At 41.1% G+C, this 20,935-nt stretch overlaps 1 protein-coding gene across 1 annotated transcript in view; it reads right to left on the bottom strand.

The window, feature by feature from the left end:
• LOC126295266 (uncharacterized) overlaps positions 1–20,935 on the bottom strand; it is a 710,311-nt gene that overhangs the window by 579,705 nt on the left and 109,671 nt on the right. Inside the window, exon 8 of the mRNA XM_049987689.1 lies at positions 8,922–8,981. Coding sequence (XP_049843646.1) covers positions 8,922–8,981 — 60 coding nt within the window. The remainder of the gene's footprint in view (positions 1–8,921; positions 8,982–20,935) is intronic.

The following is a 20,935-nucleotide window of genomic DNA, read 5'->3' as shown; positions in this document are numbered from 1 at the left end:
GTTGAAGGGGAAGGAAGAGGGGTGAAGGAAGAGAACTGGAGAGGTTTAGAGAAAGGGGTACAATTTGGAAAGGTCACCCAGAACTGCAGGTGAGGGGAGACTTACACAACGGGATGAAAAGGAAAGACTGATTACTGAAGACTGGACAGTAGGGAGGATATAAAATGCAGAGTGGCGATGGCAAGAAAAGCATTTCTGAAGAAGAGGAATTTGTTAACACTGAGAACAGATCTAAGTGTCAGGAAGTCCTTTCCGAAAGTGTTTTATGGAGTGTGTTCCGGCATAAAAGTCAAGTGCCAGCACGAAGGTCAGGAAAAGTACAGTAGAGAGAGCTGTAAAGAAGACACAGTCTGTGTATGTGCTGTAAAGAAGACACAGTCTGTGTATGTGCAGATGGATATGTGTGTGTGTGTGTGTGTGTGCGCGAGTGTACATCTGTCCTTTTTTCCCCCTAAGGGAAGTCTTTCCGCTCCCGGGATTGGAATGACTCCTTACCCTCTCCCTTAAAACCTACATCCTTTCGTCTTTCCCTCTTCTTCCTGAAGAAGCAACCATCGGTTGCGAAAGCTATATATATATAAAAAACAAAGATTCCAAGACTTACCAAGCGGGAAAGCGCCTGCAGACAGGCACAATGAACAAAACACACACACAGAATTACTAGCTTTCGCAACCGATGGTTGCTTCTTCAGGAAGGAGAGGGAAAGACGAGAGGATGTGGGTTTTAAGGGAGAGGGTAAGGAGTCATTCCAGTCCCGGGAGCAGAAAGACTTCCCTTATGGGGAAAAAAAGGAAGGAAAGGAAACTTTTTTTCCCCATAAGGGAAGTCTTTCTGCTCCCGGGACTGGAATGACTCCTTACCCTCTCCCTTAAAACCCACATCCTCTCGTCTTTCCCTCTCCTTCCTGAAGAAGCAACCATCGGTTGCGAAAGCTAATAATTCTGTGTGTGTGTTTGTGTATTTTGTTCATTGTGTCTGTCTGCCGGCGCTTTCCCGCTTGATAAGTCTTGGAATCTTTGTTTTTAATATATTTTTCCCATGTGGAAGTTTCTTTCTATTATATATATATATATATATATATATATATATGGACACACACACACACACACATCGGAGGTTTAGACTATTTTGAGTAGTAATTAAGGGGATCTGTCTTTGTGAGAGAGAACGAATTTAAAATACATATGGTGAGTACATGTTCAGTAAACTAGTTAAAAATTCTGCACTCTAATATCTCAATCAGGAACAATGGCTCAAGTTTAAAAGAATTGACCATGCAATAGACAGATATGTACCCAGTAGAACAGTTCATAATGGGACAGAACCTCCGTGGCATACAGTCACAGTAAAGAAACTTCTAAGGAAACAGAGATTACCGGGCAGTAGGTATAAACCACAGAGTAAAGCTACAAACAGAGATACACTGAGTGAAATGCATTTGGCTGTCAAGACTGCAATGCACAATACTTTTAATGACTACTGTAGCAGAATATTATCATACTGGTCATACGTAAACGCTGTTAGTGGCACCAAAATTAGTGTCGAGTCCCTAGCGAATGTGGGAAGAACTGAAATTGAGGGTAGCAAAGCAAAAATGAAATGCTTAACTCTGTTTTCAAATGTTCCTTTACAAAGAAAAACCTATGGAGAATTACCACAATTTCGTCTTCGTACCACTGAAAATATGAATGGAAATAAGTATTAGTGTCAGTGGTGTTGTGAAACAATTGAAATCGTTAAAACTGAAGAAAGCTCCAGAGCCCCAATGAGAGCCCTATAGATTCCATACTGAATTTGTTATTGAGTTAGTCTCTCTTTTAAGTATAACCTATTGTAGATTCCTCAGGTAAAAAATCATGCCCAGTTGTTGGAAAAAAAGCACTGGTCACACCTGTCTGCACGAAGAGTAGTAGAAGTGATCCACAAAATTACTGTCCAGTCTCCTTGACATCAATTTGTTGTAGAATCTTAGAACGTATTCTGAGCTCATGTGAGCTACCTTGAATGGAATGACCTCCTCGGTATCAACCAGCATGCATTTCAGAAGCATCTCTGAAACCCAACTCACTCTTTTCTCACGCGACATACTGAAAGCTTTGGATTGAGGCAGTTAGATAGATGCAGTATTTCTTGAATGAGATTTTCACTCTGCAGCGGAGTGTGCGCTGATGTGAAACTTCCTGGCAGATTAAAACTGTGTGCCCGACCGAGACTCGAACTCGGGACCTTTGCCTTTCGCGGGCAAGTGCTCTACCAACTGAGCTACCCAAGCACGACTCACGCCCGGTACTCACAGCTTTACTTCTGCCAGTACCTCGTCTCCTACCTTCCAAACTTTACAGAAGCTCTCCTGCAAAACTTGAAGAACTAGCACTCCTGAAAGAAAGGATATTGCGGAGACATGGCTTAGCCACAGCCTGGGGGATGTTTTCAGAATGAGATTTTCACTCTGCAGCAGAGTGTGCGCTGATGTGAAGTTTGGAAGGTAGGAGACGAGGTACTGGCAGAAGTAAAGCTGTGAGTACCAGGCGTGAGTCGTGCTTCGGTAACTCAGTTGGTAGAGCACTTGCCCGCGAAAGGTAAAGGTCCCGAGTTCGAGTCTCGGTCGGGCACACAGTTTTAATCTGCCAGGAAGTTTCACATCAGCGCACACTTCGCTGCAGAGTGAAAATCTCTGGTTGGTAGAGCACTTGCCCGCGAAAGGCAAAGGTCCCGAGTTCGTGTCTCGGTCGGGCACACAGTTTTAATCTTCCAGGAAGTTTCACATCAGAGCACACTCCACTGCAGAGTGAAAATCTCATTCTGGAAACATCCCCCAGGCTGTGGCTAAGCCATGTCTCCGCAATATCCTTTCTTTCAGGAGTGCTAGTTCTGCAAGTTTCGCAGGAGAGCTTCTGTAAAGTTTGGAAGGTAGGAGACGAGGTACTGGCAGAAGTAAAGCTGTGAGTACCGGGCGTGAGTCGTGCTTCGGTAGCTCAGTTGGTAGAGCACTTGCCCACGAAAGGCAAAGGTCCCGAGTTCGAGTCTCGGTCGGGCACACAGTTTTAATCTGCCAGGAAGTTTCGCAGTATTTCTTGATTTACAAAAAGCATTTGACTTAGTACCATACATATGCTTATTGTCAAACTTACTATCACATGGAGTATCAAGTGAAATTTGTGATTGGATTGAAGACTTTTTGGTAGGAAAGATGCAGCATGTTATCTTGGTTGGAGAGTCAAGGTTTGATGTAGATGTAACTTCATGTGTGCCCCAGGGAAATGTGTTGGGACCCTTACTGCTCATGACCTTGCAGGCAGAAGAATTTTAGCAGATAGTGTAGTTATCTAGGATGAAGTACTGTCTGAAAGAAGCTGCATAAATATTCAGCTAGATCTTGCTAAGTCATACAATGTAGGATTTCATGGCCGGTGTTGTCTCCAGTTGAAATATCCGGTCCGAGAGGCCGTGGTCAATGTACAAAATTTCCACCTAATATTTCATCTCCATCTTCAGGAGACATCTTCTGAGGTCATCCAGCTACTGCCACATGATGGATGGTGGTGCTCTCTATGCACTCTATAAATTCGAGAGTACCTGGAGCCTCAGTGGCAGTAGCCGGACGACCTAAGAAGGTTTCTCCCGCAGATGGAGACGAAACGTTAGGTGGAAATTTTATACATCGACCACGGCCTCTCAGCCCGAAAGTTTCAACTGACGAGATCTCGATATAAGATTTAAAAGTGGTGCAAAGATTGCCAACTTGCCATAAATGTTAAAAATGTGCAATTGTGCACTTCCCAACATGAAAAAACATTGTATCCTACGACTATAATATTGATGAGTCACTGTTGGAATCAGCCAACTAATGTAAATACCTGGGTGTAGCACTTCATAGGGATATGAAATGGAATGATCACATTAGCTCTGTTGTGGGTAAAAAAAGTGGTACACGTTAGTTTATTGATACAATGCTGGGGAAGTGCAATCAGTCTACACAGGAGATTGCTTACAAATCACCTGCGAGACCAGTTCTAGAATCTAGAATAGGACTAAAAGGGGATGTTGAACGTATATAGAGAAGAGCAGCACGAATGGTCACAAGTTTGTTTAATCCGTGGGAGTGTGTCACATAGATACTGAAGGAACTGAACTGGAAAATTCTTGAAGATAGACATAAACTATCCCAGTAAAGTCTGTTAAAGTTTCAAGAACTGGCTTTAAATGATTAGTCTACTACAACCCACTACAAATCACTCACATAGGGATCATATGGATAAGATAAGAATAATTATTGTACAGACAGAGGCATTCAAATGATCATTCTTCCCGCACTCCATATGTGGATGGAATGGAAGAAATCCTAATAACTGGTACAATGGAACATACCCTCACTTGTTCACTAATACACGCTTTGTGCTACTGTAGAATAAAATAACATTCACATTTTTCTTCTAATCTGGGCTGGTGGCAAATGTCTGATGCAGTGTAGAGAATAGAATATCGTCTTTACTTTTCCTTGGAACATATGATACCATCAGCGTTGTTGTTGTTGTTGTCTTCAGTCCTGAGACTGGTTTGATGCAGCTCTCCACGCTACTCTATCCTGTGCAAGCTGCTTCATCTCCCAGTACCTACTGCAACCTACATCCTTCTGAATCTGCTTAGTGTACTCATCTCTCGGTCTCCCTCTACGATTTTTACCCTCCACGCTGCCCTCCAATGCTAAATTTGTGATCCCTTGATGCCTCAAAACATGTCCTACCAACCGATCCCTTCTTCTAGTCAAGTTGTGCCACAAACTTCTCTTCTCCCCAATCCTATTCAATACCTCCTCATTAGTTACGTGATCTATCCACCTTATCTTCAGTATTCTTCTGTAGCACCACATTTCGAAAGCTTCTATTCTCTTCTTGTCCAAACTAGTTATCGTCCATGTTTCACTTCCATACATGGCTACACTCCAAACAAATACTTTCAGAAACGACTTCCTGACACATAAATCTATATTCGATGTTAACAAATTTCTCTTCTTCAGAAACGCTTTCCTTGCCATTGCCAGTCTACATTTTATATCCTCTCTACTTCGACCATCATCAGTTATTTTGCTCACCATCAGCGTATTCCCGATAATTCTAAAGATGCTGGAAAACTCTTTTCTAGGGCTGCATAGCAGCATGTCTTTTGGTATTTCCCAATGATTAGAGCAGAGCGTTCCAACAAGCATAAGACCTTTTCTCTTTAGCAAGTTCCCAATGACTACAGTGGAGCATCCCCACGAAGGCGAGGTTTTGTGTCTCCAGCAACTGACCAATTTCATAGCTGGTGAAGAAGTTGTCAGTTGTGATATTTCTTCCACTGCCTCTCAAATGATCTATCTCATTGTGAACAACTCTCTTAACCTGCTGCGTATCTCTGACGATGCCTAATTGATGTGTATACAGTTGTGCACTTACTAAGTACTACAGTAGGCTACATTTCGATACCATATTTCCCTGGTTTTGATCATATAGTCTGAAACCACACCATACCTTAAATGTGCACGTCTACTGCAATAGTAGCACCTGGTATATTTGACAAAATTCAAGATTCAACGAACATCTTTAATATGGCTCGTATTTTCCAAGATTTGTTTTCTTGTCTTGTGAGTAGCTTTATCAAATTTCAGATATTGTAGAATATTCTCAAACCTGATTCCGCTTATGGTTGCTCAAAAAAAAAAAAAAAAAAAAGAGTCCATATCCTGCGGACCAGAACCCACGAAGAGGCTTACCACCGCCTTTCTGCAACTGTACACAATCAGAAGGCCAAGAAAAGTTACAAATTCATGGTCATCTTTCAAGGTAAAATTGTTATTCTGTGTGATTATTAGTATTATCACACATATTTTTTCTGATCACTTCAGTAACGAAACATAAAAAAGAATCTTTTCTTGTAATTATTTCTCTTGCCTTAGAATACTTCCGGAGCACTGCTTCATAACTTTTGGTTGAATTGTATTGTATACCGTTTCACCATTTATGTTTGTAAGTTGCGTTTCTAAAATTTCAAACCAGTCACAATTATTTACAGTGCCAACAACACGATTCTTCTTCCTGTATTCCAATGTAGTCACACTCTACATCACTTGCATCGCTCTGCAAAATTCCTGACCTTCTCTTTCTATGTCTTCTGCAAATTGTTTATCAGTATAGCCCTCACCTTATCTAACAGGTACATTTGTGAGGAGAAAATATAGAAACTGAATATAAACAACAATAACAGCAGAATCAATAACATAAAATATACTAAGAAATAAAAATATTGTAATTCCTAGAAGAGGTATTTTATGATCTAACCTCATTAAATCATATATTTAAACACAATTTCAGTATTTAGGATGTATTTCTTCACTTACAGGACATAAAAAATTTATAGAAGAGTATGTCTCTAACATGAATATGTTATAAATAGAACTGTATGTGTTAATTAACGATTTTTATTAACACTGGGTCCGAAAAGACCCCAAACAGGCACAAGGGTTAAAAAAGTAACTTGACTACAGTGATATTGAACAACTTTGCAAAGAGAAATGTCATCATCTTTCACATAATGATAGTCTACAAAACTAAACTGATTAAACCAGAGGTTGTACCAAGTTTCAAGGAGAGTATAAGGGAACAATTGACAGGAATGGGGGAAAGAAATACAGTAGAAGAAGAATGGGTAGCTCTGAGGGATGAAGTAGTGAAGGCAGCAGAGGATCAAGTAGGTAAAAAGATGAGGGCTAGTAGAAATCCTTGGGTAACAGAAGAAATATTGAATTTAATTGATGAAAGGAGAAAATATAAAAATGCAGTAAATGAAGCAGGCAAAAAGGAATACAAACATCTCAAAAATGAGATCGACAGGAAGTGCAAAATGGCTAAGCAGGGATGGCGAGAGGACAAATGTAAGGATGTAGAGGCTTATCTCACTAGGGGTAAGATAGATACTGCCTACAGGAAAATTAGAGAGACCTTTGGAGAAAAGAGAGCTACTTTTATGAATATCAAGAGCTCAGATGGAAACCCAGTTCTAAGCAAAGAAGGGAAAGCACAAAGGTGGAAGGAGTATATAGAGGGTCTATACAAGGGCGATGTACTTCAGGACAATATTATGGAAATGGAAGAGGATGTAGATGAAGATGAAATGGGAGATACGATACTGCGTGGTGAAGTGTTTGACAGAGCACTGAAAGACCTGAGTCGAAACAAGGCCCCGGGAGTAGACAACATTCCATTAGAACTACTGACGGCCTTGGGAGAGCCAGTCATGACAAAACTCTACCATCTGGTGAGCAAGATGTATGAGACAGGCGAAATACCCTCAGACTTCAAGAAGAATACAATAATTCCAATACCAAAGAAAGCTGGTGTTGACTGATCACTTTAGTATGTCACTGCTGCAAAATGCTAACCTGAATTCTTTACAGACGAATGGAAAAACTGGTAGTTGCCGACCTCGACAAATATCAGTTTGGATTCCGTAAAAATATTGGAACACGTGAGGCAATACTGACCCTAAGGCTTATCTTAGAAGATAGATTAAGAAAAGGCAAACCTACGTTTCTAGCATTTGTACACTTAGAGAAAGCTTTTGACAATATTGACTGTAATACTCTCTTTCAAATTCTGAAGGTGGCACGGATCCAATACATGAAGCGAAAGGCTATTTACAATTTGTACAGAAACCAGATGGCAGTTGTAAGAGTCGAGGGACACGAAAGGGAAGTAGTGGTTGGGAAGGGAGTGCGACAGGGTTGTAGCCACTCCACGATGTTATTCAATCTCTATATTAAGCAAGAAGTGAAGGAAACAAAAGAAAAATTTGGAGTAGGAATTAAAATCCATGGAGAAGAAATAAAAACTTTGAGGTTCGCCGATGACATTGTTATTCTGTCAGAGACAGCAAAGGACTTGGAAGAGCAGTTGAACGGAATGGATAAGTGTCTTGAAGGGAGGATATAAGATGAACATCAACAAAAGCAAAACGAGGATAATGGAATGTAGTCGAATTAAGTCAGGTGATGCTGAGGGAATTAGATTAGGAAATGAAACACTTAAAGTAGTACAGTAGTACAGTAGTTTTGCTATCTGGGGAGCAAAATAACTGATGATGGTCGAAGTAGAGAGGATATGAAATGTAAACTGGTAATGGCAAAGAAAGCGTTTCTGAAGAAGAGAAATTTGTTAACGTCGAGTATAGATTTAAGTGTCAGGAAGTCTTTTCTTAAAGTATATGTATGGAGTGTAGCCATGTATGGAAGTGAAACATGGATGATAAATAGTTTGGACAAGAAGAGAATAGAAGCTTTCGAAATGTGGTGCTACAGAAGAATGCTGACGATTAGATGGGTAGATCACATAACTAATGAGGAGGTATTGAATAGAACTGGGGAGAAGAGAAGTTTGTGGCACAACTTGACTAGAAGAAGGGATCGGTTGGTAGGACATGTTTTGAGGCATCAAGGGATCACAAATTTAGCATTGGAGGGCAGTGTGGAGGGTAAAAATCATAGAGGGAGACCAAGAGATGAATACACTAAGCAAATTCAGAAGGATGTGGGTTGCAGTAGGTACTGGGAGATGAAGAAGCTTGCACAGGATGGAGTAGCATGGAGAGCTGCATCAAACCAGTCTCTGGACTGAAGACCACAACAACAACAACAACACAAAACTATCTTGCATATTAATATTATTTTCTTTACAATGCTTAAAATTACAATGATGTCAACATCTACAGTCAGCACAAGACTCCAAAATTCTCATCTAACGGACATCAGTGCTGTACACAAGGCAGGCAATGTCACTAATTCTTGTACTCAGTTGTTTGTTTGGTTGGGTCTAACTCTAACAACCAACCACATTAGTGACACAAGCAGAGAACTAACAGGCCTTAACGTGGTCCAGCAGCTACATACCTCTTTCTTAATGCTCTGCAGGTTACTTGTGGAGTGCGTGTCATCCGCAAGTGCCTCACTCTGTAACAAGCAAATAAGAAAAATAAAACAAAACTGATTTTAGTTGTTGTGACTTTGTAGGTAATAACAGGGTGATTCAAAGTTCCTATTAGGGATTCCTAAGGCTGTTGCGGCGACTTAGTTGATGAAGTTCTAAGAAAGAACCCATGTCTGGAAAAGTGCCATGCGGATGTGAAATGAGTTTGCAGATTGGATCACTTTCAAATTTTCCACTTCACAGTATGCACACAACTCTGACCTGTGTGCTTCAGAGTCACGGAGCACTTGCAGTGTTCCGCATGCTCCTCCTCGGTTCTCTTCGACACGACTGACGACATCCTCTTCAAACTCTCGAGTGCTGTGCATCCGTGGAGCACTAGTCAACCCGTCTAGTTTCAGATGTAGCAATTTCTTGCAGCCATTGTCGTAGTCAGGTGAATGTGTTAACACGATGTCATAATTACAACAGGGACTGACAACAGGGCCCATTTTTCTGCTTGTGTGCATACTGTGAAGTCGGAGATTTGAAAATGATCCTACCTTCAAACTTATTTTATATTCAAACTGTGCATTTCTGGACATGGGTTCCCAAAGAAAACAGACAGTAAGGAAGCAAGTAAAAAGTACTCATTGTCATGCATACAATTTTTTAAAAATATATATATAATAATAAAGAACATATATGAGAGAAACAATCTGTTCGACCGTGAGGGACAATAGAAATGCCCATTTTCACAGCAGAACACATCCAACACTACCTATAAAATCAGTCTTTCCTTCAGATCCCATTTACTAAGTCTCACCTGACACGGGTTCTGGGCAACTTTTCCATAAATATCCCCATTTTCTAAACACCACCATACCTTTTGCTTAATCCTTCTTAATTCCTCATCAACCCTTCAACCACAGGCTCCAAAAGCCTGCAAATCTATATGTTTTCTCTTGCTGTATAGACTTTGTATCCGCCTAATTATAAGTATACATATAAATAACATAGGAAAAGATAGATTGCTACTTACTGTAAAGACAACACATTGAGTTGCACAATTAAAAAGACGCTTACACATAAGATGTCAGGTTCAGCCTTCATCAGAAAAAGGGAAAAACATACTGTTGATTCACACAAACATACACACAACTGCCAACTCCAGCGGCCAGGCCACAATGTAACTATCCAACTCCTCTCTTCCCTCACCCATACACTGCTATCTCTCCCTCTTTCCCAACCCCTTCAGACTGCTGCTTTCATGCCACATGATTGTTGCATTCTCACCTGAACTGCCAAAGTTGGCAGTCAAGTGTCTTTGCCGATGTGAACGAATGGTGTGTGTGTGTGTGTGTGTGTGTGTGTGTCTCTCTCTCTTTCCGGCGAGGCTGAAGCCGAAAGCTTATGTGTAACTGTCTCAATTGTATCTGCCAGAAGCTTAGCATATTATCTTCACCGTAAGCAGCAATCTATCTTTTCCTACATCGTTTATCTTCTTTCTGAAGTTTCTATTGTTTGTCAGAGTATACATAAGATGTACAACAGAGGTCATGTAAAGAGAATGGTGGTATGCGCGAATATGTTGGAGAGGAGGTCCCTGGCTTATTTAATCTGCACTACGTGACTACCTATGTGAGAACTGGTGATTTATCATTTTGCCCAAGGTGCTGACATCACCCAAAGCAAGAGTCATTTTCTGCAATGTTTATTGTTACTAATATCTTCACGTCAAGGAGCATGAAACATTATCCACTGTGATAATATGATACCCTTTAATTGTGGATCAGTTCCAGCAACACTGCTCAACCTGAAAGGACTTATAAATTGATGATACAAAACACTATGACCACTGCTCAATATACAATAATACAATAAAGATAGTATATAAGCAGAGCAGAGACAAATGAGAAATCATTCTACCAACGATACATCCAGGAAATGGGAAAACCTACTGACATTTGAAACTTGAACATCTGAAAAATGAGTTTAGTACGAAATGCAAAATAGCTAAGCACAAACGACTAGGCATGTACAGATTCAGAAGCGTATGCCACTCAGGGAAAGATAGGTACCACCCACAGGAAAATTAAAGGGGCCTTTGGAGGGGGAGGGGGGAAGAATTACGTGAATACAAGAGCTCAGATAGAAAAACATAACTAAGCAAAGAAGAGAAAGGTGGATGGTGGAAGGAGTTTATAGAGGGTCTATACAGCAGAGATGAAATTTAAGGCAATATTACAGAAACGAAAGAAGACACAGATGAAGACGAGATGAAAGATACGATACTGTGAGGAGCATGTGACAGAGCATTAAACACCTTAGACAAAACAAGGCCCATGGAGTAGACAACATTCCTTCAGAGCTACTGCTAGCCTTGAGCTTTGGGAGAATCACAGCATTCAACATTGTCTGTGTGTGCGTGCTCACTTTCTCTTTAGAAAAAAGTCTTTTGCTAAAAGCTCACGTGTGGCAGCCTTTTGGTCTGTCCATCTGCAACTCAACATCTCCTACATGTATTGAGTAGTAATCTAGTGGTATTCCACTATTTTCATAACATAGTAATTATACAGTCTTTGATTTTCTATGGTTGCCAAACACCAACATGAATTTGTTACAGAAGATTGGAAAAAACTGGTAGAAGCCAACCTCAGGAAAGATCAATCTGGATTCTGGAGAAAATGCCGAGCACACGAGGCAGTACTGACACGACGACTTCTCTTATAAGACAGTGTTAAGCAAGGGAAACCTACACGTACAGAGAAACCATTTGATAATGTTACCTGGAATACTCTGAAATTCTGAAGGTAGCAGAGGTAAAATAAAGGGAACCAAAAGCTATTTACAGCTTGTACAGAATTCAGGTGGAAGATGTACGAGTTGAAGGACATGAAAGGGCGGTAGTGGTTGAGAAGGGAATGAGACAGGGTTGTAGTCTACTCCTGATGTCATTCAATCTGTACATTGAGTTGGCAGTAATGGAAACCAAAGGAAAATTTGGAGGGGGGAATTATAGTTCAGGGAGAAGAAATAAAAACTTCGAGGTTTGCTGATGACATTGTAGTTCTGTCAGAAACAGCAAAGGGCTTCGAAGAACAGTTAAACGGATTAAACATTGTCTTGAAAGAGAGATACGAGGTCTGTTCAAAAAATTCAGGTACAGTTGTAATTTAGTGCCAATGATGTGTTGGAGTGAAATGCAGTTTGCATCCCTGTGTGCACCTGTTTTTAATGTCTAACTGCTGGAGGTTTCATTATTCCACATCTGTTGCTTATTGTTCAGTGCTGTATTGAGTAGGACATTGTGTCACATAGTTTGTCAATTTCAAGATGGCAGAGTTAGAAGAGCAAAGCGTCTGCATTAAATTTTGCATGAATCTCAAGGAAACCTTTAAGAGATATGCCAAATGACACAGGAAGTCTACAGTGATGAGTGCCTAAGTCGTACTCTGTATTACAATTGGTTCACACGGTTTAAAAATGGCTGGTCAGACATTAAAGATGATCCTCGTTCAGGACGTCTAACGATGATGCTCCTATCAGCAAAGTCAACAAAACTGTGTGTGTCAATCGAAGACAGACTGTGTGAGAAATCACAGAAGAATGTAACATTTCAGTTGGATCATGTCATGAAATCCAGACACAGCATCTTGGAACACATCGTGCCGCCACCACGTTCGTCCCATGGCTCACAAGTCAAGATCAGGAAGATCTTCGCCTCAATCTGTGAAGAGATTTGGATTGCACAGATGAGAATAAGATATTCCTTTAGAGAATCACAACTGGTGATCTTCATAATGGATCAGGTCAGGTCAAATGGCAAAGCTATCTTGATAGTTTTCTTTGACTTTGAAGGATTAGTTGAATTACTTCATCACCAATTAGTGTTACAAGCTGTTATTCGATTGTACTATCGGAACGTGTTGCGAGGCCTGGGAGAAAATGTGAGATGGAAATGTCCAGAAATGTGCGGGACAATTTGTGGCTCTTGCATCATGATAATGCACCTGCACATTCATCCCTGTCGGTAAGTGACTACTGCACAAAATATGAAATCAATGTGCTGCTTCATCCTCTGTAGTCACCGGACCTGGCTCCTGCAGACTTTTTATTTGCAATGTTGCAAACCCCACTGAAAAACAAAGATCCACAATTAAAAAAAAAAAAATTGCAGGAGGCACTTCCCACAAACCGGAAAGAGGCATACAAAGACAGCTACCGGAAGTGGAAACGGGTTGCGAGCAGTGAGCCAATTGTTGAGGACAGTATTTCGAAGGAGACTATGCACAATAAGTAAAAGGTAAGCATAGAAAAATTTTGTGGACAAGGTTCCAGAATTTTTTGCACAGACCGTGTATAAGATGTACATCAACAAAAGTAATGCAAGGATAATGGAATGTAGTCCAAGTAAATCATGTGATGCTGAGGGAATTAGATTTGGAAATGAGACACTCAAAGCAACACCCGAGTTTTGCTGTTTGGGCAGCAAAATAGTTGAGGACTGAGGTGGAGAGGATATAAAATGCAGACTGGAAATGACAAGAAAACTGTTTCTAAAGAAGAGACATTTCTTAGCAATAAACGTAGACTTAAGTGTTAGGAAATCTGTTCTGAAGTATTTTTATTGAGTGAAGCGCTGTACGGAAGTGAACCATGCACGATAAAAGTTTAGACAAGAAGAGAACAGAAGCTTTCGAAATGTGGTGCTACAGAAGAACGCTAAAAATTAGGTGGGTATACCACATAACTAATAACGAGGTACTGAATACAACTGGGAAGACAAGAAATTTGTGGCACAACTTGACTAAAGGAAAGGACTGGTTGATAGAATGCATTCTGAAACATCAAGGGATCACCAGTTTAGCATTTGAGGAAAGTACGAGGGTAAAAATTATTGAGGGAGACCAAGATATGAATATAGTAAGCAGTTCAGAAGAACGTATAGTGCACTAGTTAATCGGAAATGAAGGGGCTTGCAAAGGATAGAGTAGTATGGAGAGCTGCATTAAACCAGTCTTCGGACTGAAGGCAACAACAACTAAAAACGAACTCAAATATCTGCCAAAACAGTTCTATGCAACTCTCGAAAATTCTCAATAATATCGATTTTGAAGTTTTTCAAGACCTTTAATACCCTAGATAATGTCGATTTTCCGACAGTCAGTGTGGCTGCTGTTGAAGCAAGGTGCTCTGGTTCGATTCCCAGCCAGTGCAAATTTTTAACAATGGTGCATGTTTTACGAACATTTCCAATAAGTTTACAAAAGAAATAAAAAAAACAGCTTTCGAGAATATCATCCATGGGAGCAACATATGTGATAGTAATTAAAAGAAAGTATGCTGTTTTGTGCATTTTTTTTGGCGCATGTCAACTTTGAGTAGTCAGACCGTAATTAATAGAAAAATTTCCTTTGAGTTGATTAAAGATACAGCCTTTTTTTATTTGCGGGCGAATTATCGTTATTTTCTGATTAACAGTATCATCTCTAGAATTTGAAATGCAAGACGCTGCGATTAAGCTTACCGTTGACGCTACTGCGCAGGAGAAAGGACGGATGGAACGCTTCAACTTTTGTTGATGAAGCCTGTGTCACAATAGCTTCATGTGACAACGTACTGGCTGCTACTGACTCGTCTAGCTGCTGCTGCTGCTGCTGCTAAAAGCTAGCGACGACTGGAACTGAACTGAGGACGGTATATTCCAGTAGCCGGGTATGGTGGTCATGTGACTAGCTCCACAGCGCTGTTGTCAGAAATGGCGTTCGACTTAGTTTGTCCATTTGTTTTATTTTGTATTTTGTTTGTATTTCTTTGTCGTCGTGAGCAGGAAGAAAATGCATGTAAGAGGTCAGACAACGACGTGTTGAAATTTCTGGATGTTTTATAAGAAATGTGAAGTACTGTGGCACACAAGTAAGAATACTTACAAGAAGAAGAATACGTGGAAAAACAGTTGTAGAATGTTACATGTACAGCAGAATGAAATTGGATTGAACACTCCTTCTGGGGAACATCTGAGGGGGAAAAAAACGAACTTTAAGGACGCACGCAGAAATGAATGTAAGTGAATATATACCTGAATGATGGCAAGGAAGCTGAAAATGTGCATAACCCCAAGTTAATTTGGTTCAATGTAGGGGATTCAGCATAAGCCGAACGAATCAATTGTTTCCGAACAATAAAGATTGCTTTGTGGACATTACAAACGAGGAATGATGCCTGTACGACACTCCACTAGCTACTAACTACTCAGTGTGGCAAGCCGGTATAGCAACGACAAGATGCGGCCAACACTCGCCGCGAGTAATACCAGCGACAAAAATCGCCCTACGTTACATAGCCTTTTAAGTCGTGTCACATCACTAATGAAAACTCGGGGTTTGTAAGAGAGTTGTGGAGATTCGTGAATGAGTCGTTCATTTGAAGGACTCTAAATAAAGAATCGCAAGAATCGAATCGTGATACGGACGAATCGTCGTTCAAAAGAATCGTGAGAACGATTGCGTGTTTCCGAGTCGTGACGATTCCAAGTTCCAACGATTCATCGATTCTCAGTACGCTATGCTTCTAAGGCACTTCCGAATCATGCCGAGTGGTGCCGAATGATTACGACCGCCAGATGGCAGTCAAGTGGAGGATGCGTGTGAACAAAGGAAGCAATTTTGCACCACCTTTCGCACAAATCGACTCCTCTTTCCTGGCATACCGAAATAAAACAATAGATGCAATCAAATCAAACGTGACCTTTCATCAATTAAGGCTTTAGACGTATAAATCGAGAATCACACTTGTAATGTCATATGCATGTTTACTCATAAACGAACTATTTCTGGCATATCTTATGATGACACAGTTCGATTCTAACCCCATTGAAAATTTCAGATATGTCCTGCCATCTGTGAGTAAGATGTAGAACTGTTTGCATTCCGTAAGAATCGTACCATCGCAGACTAGAATGAATCGTGAAAGAATCGTAGAAATCGATTCGCAATGTGAGATTGAATCGTAGGAATCGAATCGGGAAAATGAATCGTGTTGCTCAACTCTAGTTTGTAAAGCAACTGCTTCAGTAGTCGCAACATATGCGAGGCTGTGGTAGAGCGTAGTTGTCACACATGCGCGCTGCCACCGTTGTAAAGCGCCTATCCACCTGCGAACAGTGGCAACCTTGTATGTCGCATTCCAATACCGCACTGCCGAGTTCAGGTGTTGTTCCTAGTAGAGGGCACCAGTATGCGTAATTGCTAGTGGACGCTCCACATACAGGGAGATCTCAATAAATCGATTTGCTTAAATTTTGCGGGAAAGAGTGATGAGTGAAGTAATAGCTACCCTAACGGTCTTCGCTACTGGCTGACGTGTCACTGCTGCTGCGTGCATCAGCAACTGCTCTACTGCTACGCCACGACAATCGGCTCTTCGTGCGAAACTGTTCTCGAGTTTGTGTACTGGCCGCACAAACTAAGCTGCACTCGGCGCGGTGGCTGACGAGACAGCCGTTCATGGCAGATGTACGTCACTGACATGTAAAAGACATGAGGCTCCCAAAACTGGATTTTGTAATCTGATTTCCCAGTACCGCTTCTGGGTGATCATGTAAACACTCCACAATCCTCGTCACGTTAGTTTCCATTCAGAAGGCTGTTGTACTCAGCGACTGTTAACATTGACTTGTAAATAATAGAGTTCAGCTATCAGTCGTCTTTTTTAAATTTTATTGGCAGATCTACATTTCAGCTAGACACTAGCCTTTCCCAATGCACTATCATTTTTGATCAATGCATGTAATGCCGCTTGGTCGGGCTGCATCCGCAGTTCATTGAATATTCCATTATTGACCAACAGGCATTACATGCATTGATCAAAAATGATAGTGCATTGGGACTGGCTAATTTCTAGCTGAAATATAGATCTGCCAAAAAAGTTTTAAAAAGTTTGACTGATATCTGAAATCTATTATTTACAATTCCACAATCGATTCTGGAAATCCGCTTCTGGTTGTCGGTTTCCCAATTCCGCAATCGATTTTCGCTCCCATGTAAACCCAACCTGTTTTGAAACGTATTTGGGCTGTCAGGTTTCGTGTTGTGTTTAAAATTTTTCGGGTAATACTTACAGACTGAAGCTGTTTACACCACGTCTAACTATACACAGAGAGAGAGAGAGAGAGAGAGAGAGAGAGAGAGAGAGAGATTGTGCCGAGTAAATCATAAATTGTAACAGCTGTTTTCCAGGCGCTATATTTAAAACTGGAATCCTCTTCAGAACGTAGCATGTAAACACGACAGCGCAAAAAGGTCTCCGAAAATCAGTTACCGTCTATGGGAAGATGTCTCGCTTGTAAACGTTGTGATTTAATTCCTCCAAATGACTGAGGAGCACTTCCCATAGCCGGAGCGGCATAACCTTAGTATCGCTTATCTCAAACTTGTTGTTCTCCTTTGACACCTTGTTCGTGACAAACGCCCAAATAACTTCAATGACGTTGAATTCGGTGTGCGACACAGTCAACCATGGAAGTTTAATTTCCTTATCCACTGAACGCTCGTGTTGCAGTAGGCCAGCTTTAGTAAATTCCTCGTATGATGTGACATGTGATGGAAGCTCTACATTATTTCCTTCCATCCATTCGATAATATAATCTCTTCTCCATTTCATAAATTTATTTCTTGATACCGTATTTATCATGGAGTGGTATGGTGCCTAATCTCAAACAATCACAGATGTTTGGTAAGTTTTCGAGAACGCCCCTGAACCACACTTTGTGGTGGTTGGCATCAACCTCAGAAAGATCTACTTCTCTTCTTTGCCCAATATAACACATGTCAGCTGTCTGCACGAACCCATTTTCGTCCCCCAATGCAGCACATTACTATCATTATTCCAGAACCGGGCAGTGTTTTAATTCCTCCTTTCCAGTCATTCCACACATCAACACTTTGAGGACTGAGCGCGAGTGTGGACGCTCAATCGGCTGTTACTGAGCGATTTCACAGTTTTTCTGAATTTTCTACAGCAGATTTTGTACCACAGAAAATAGATTGCTCTTTTGCATTTAAAAACTACGTCCATTCCCTTCAGAGTACTGCAAAGAAATAAACATTTACGTTAGTGACAAGGGTTGTAATTAATTTGAGAGTATGCTGTTTTCACAGTGAAAAAAATAAATTAGGTTTTAGGATCTCTAAGGGACATAGGATTGAAATTGTTAGTTTTAAATGAATAACTGTTGAAATATGAACTTTTAATTTATTAACTGTTGCGTTATCTACGAGATGCAGCATTCGTAGAATTGACAAAAATCTGTCTCTTGGCAGACGCTTTGCCGCAAATGAGGACTGCAACACGGGATTTGTTGACCAGTAGTCAGACAGTTGGTTTCTTGACTAGGCACATATCTAAAATAATACCAATTCGTAAAAATTATCTTTTTCTGACCAGGAATCAGACCACAGAATTACGGAAAATTTGGACAAAAAATTGCTTACCATCACTAACGTCAAAATCTGCTATTTCTTAATCTAATTCTGAACCACTATTGCTCAATAAAAACTCTTATTTCTTTATCTCGCAAGGCCATGACGTAAATAACGCGCAAAGCTATCAGCCGACAACAATCTATTAAAGTTTCGAACTGCCGCGCGCCTGTTGTTAAGTAGAGCGGGAGCGCGGCGAAGGAAATGACTCAAAATATACTCCTGTACCACTTCCAACAGTGACATATGCTGCCACCTATAATTTTTCCTCGGTACTAGGTTAACCAGAGAGTACTTTTAAACCTACAGAATATGAAAGTCATGCGCTGGGAGTTGTTAACATCGCTGATAATCGTCCAACGTACGAGCTACGTCGATCGTCTTTTTGGGGTACTGTCAGATCGACGTAGAAGCTACGAAGAAAATGACTCAAAATATACTCCTGTACCACTTCCAACAGTGACATATGCTGCCACCTATAATTTTTCCTCGGTACTAAGATAACCAGAGAGTACTTTTAAACCTACAGAATATGAAAGTCATGCGCTGAGTTGTTAACATCGCTGATAATCGCCCAACGTAGGAGCTACGTCGATCGTCTTTTTGGGGTACTGTCGGACCGACGTAGAAGCTACGTCGCTCGTCTCGAAAGTCTTAACATCCTCTGAGAATAATCGTATACGTTTTCTGACGCATTAGACACATTTTTGTTCCTGTCATCCAAACTTTACGTAATGATTTGCACCTCACCAACTTTCATCGGTGTAATAAATAGGCTATCCAGTGTTTCGCAAGTGTCATTTGCCGACTGAACTCGTCTCTTTTTCCTGCTACTCTGTTATTTTACGTTAGCAAAGGTTTTTTGTTGAACTTTTGTGTTTGAGGCCCAATTTCCGAACAGCACGCCAAAGAGCTGTTTCACTCATGATCAGGAAAGTCGTCCAATTCATCCTTCAGCTTTTCCAGTATGCCTGCTACTCTTCCGCACAGAAGTCGTGGATTTTTCTCCTTATAACTCACTGTGTAAACTCGTCTAACGCAAACTCCTGTTGCCTGTCGGAACTTTCTGGTCATACAAGACAAAGTTTCTCTATATTCTCACTGTAATTCTACTGATACCGAGTTCTCTACACTGGCTGTGACACACAACTGCTCGCGCCCTATTCTTTTTCTAAAGTACACGCACTAAATAAATGTAAACGTCGTGTGACTTGGGCCTCCCGTCGGGGAGACCTATCGCCGGGTGCAAGTCTTTCGATTTGACGCCACTTCGGCGACTTGCGCGGCGATGGGGACGAAATGATGTTGATTAAGACAACACAACACCCAGTCCCTGAGCGGAGAAAATCTCCGACCCAGCTGGGAATCGAACAAGGATTGACATTCTGTCGCGCTGACCATTCAGCTAACGGGGCCGGACAGAACACGCACTGATTAGCATGGGCTTCCCACAACTTCGTGAATGATGCATGGTTTCACACAAGTCCAAGGCAACTTACTATGTTATGTTTCAACTAATTAGTCGACAACTGACTGGGAGCGCGATTGTTTCCTATCAGACGGAACGCTCCGAAGTAAACACTGTAAGAATCAACAATGGAGTGGAAATACTCTTCAGAGGTCCAGCAACATAGCATCGCTAGCATGCGGCCAATGAAAACGCAAAAGCAAATAAATTGTAAATGTAGATTAATGTGCATAGAAACATAAGAAATGACTCGTGCGACCCATTCTATAATGTTGCTCAAGCATGTGGGTCCTGTAGCAAACTGAACTGACGGGGGCTACTGAACGTATAGACAGAAGGGCTGCACGTATTGTAAAAAGTTCGTTTGACCCGTGGCAGAGTGTCAGAGACAGAATGACGGAAATGAACTGGAAGACTCTCCGAGATAGACATAAACCATATCCACAAAGTCTCAAGGAACGACCCTGGATGATGACTATAGGAACGAACAACAAGCCACAACCCGCCCCGGTGTATCGTTGACATAGGGACTGGACACGATCAGATTAATTACAGCAGGCACAGGGCCATTTAAGCAATCATTCTTCCCTTGTTCCATGCGTAAGTAGAATGGGAGGAACGACTAATAACTGGTACAATGCGAAGTACCCTCTGCCCTGCACTTTACAGTGGTTTCCAGAGAGTAGTATGTAGAACAGCTTTGAAAGGCAACAACAGAGCTTCCATTTAGACTTTTTCTCCTTGTTCATACGTATCACCATTAGGTTATATGAGGCATTCTACACCCATCATTATTAGGACCAAACGACTAATTGAAAAGCAAAGAAATTTCGCTTGCAAATGCAATAACCTTGTGTCCTTAAACTGTGCAAAATTACGGTGTGACTTCTGTGAATCCTCTCAATAATGACACGCACAAAAAAAGAAATGTTCGAAAATGCACGCTGTCAAATATTACTACGCATGTCGCCCCCATTTCGATTGAAATGCACTATTGACACACAAGAAAGTAGACATTTCGGTGAAAGTTACGTACCTCTCACCCGGT

This window comes from Schistocerca gregaria, chromosome 11 (genome assembly GCF_023897955.1).
Source record: "Schistocerca gregaria isolate iqSchGreg1 chromosome 11, iqSchGreg1.2, whole genome shotgun sequence".
NCBI lineage: Eukaryota > Metazoa > Arthropoda > Insecta > Orthoptera > Acrididae > Schistocerca > Schistocerca gregaria.
This window is presented reverse-complemented; position numbering and strand designations above follow the sequence as displayed.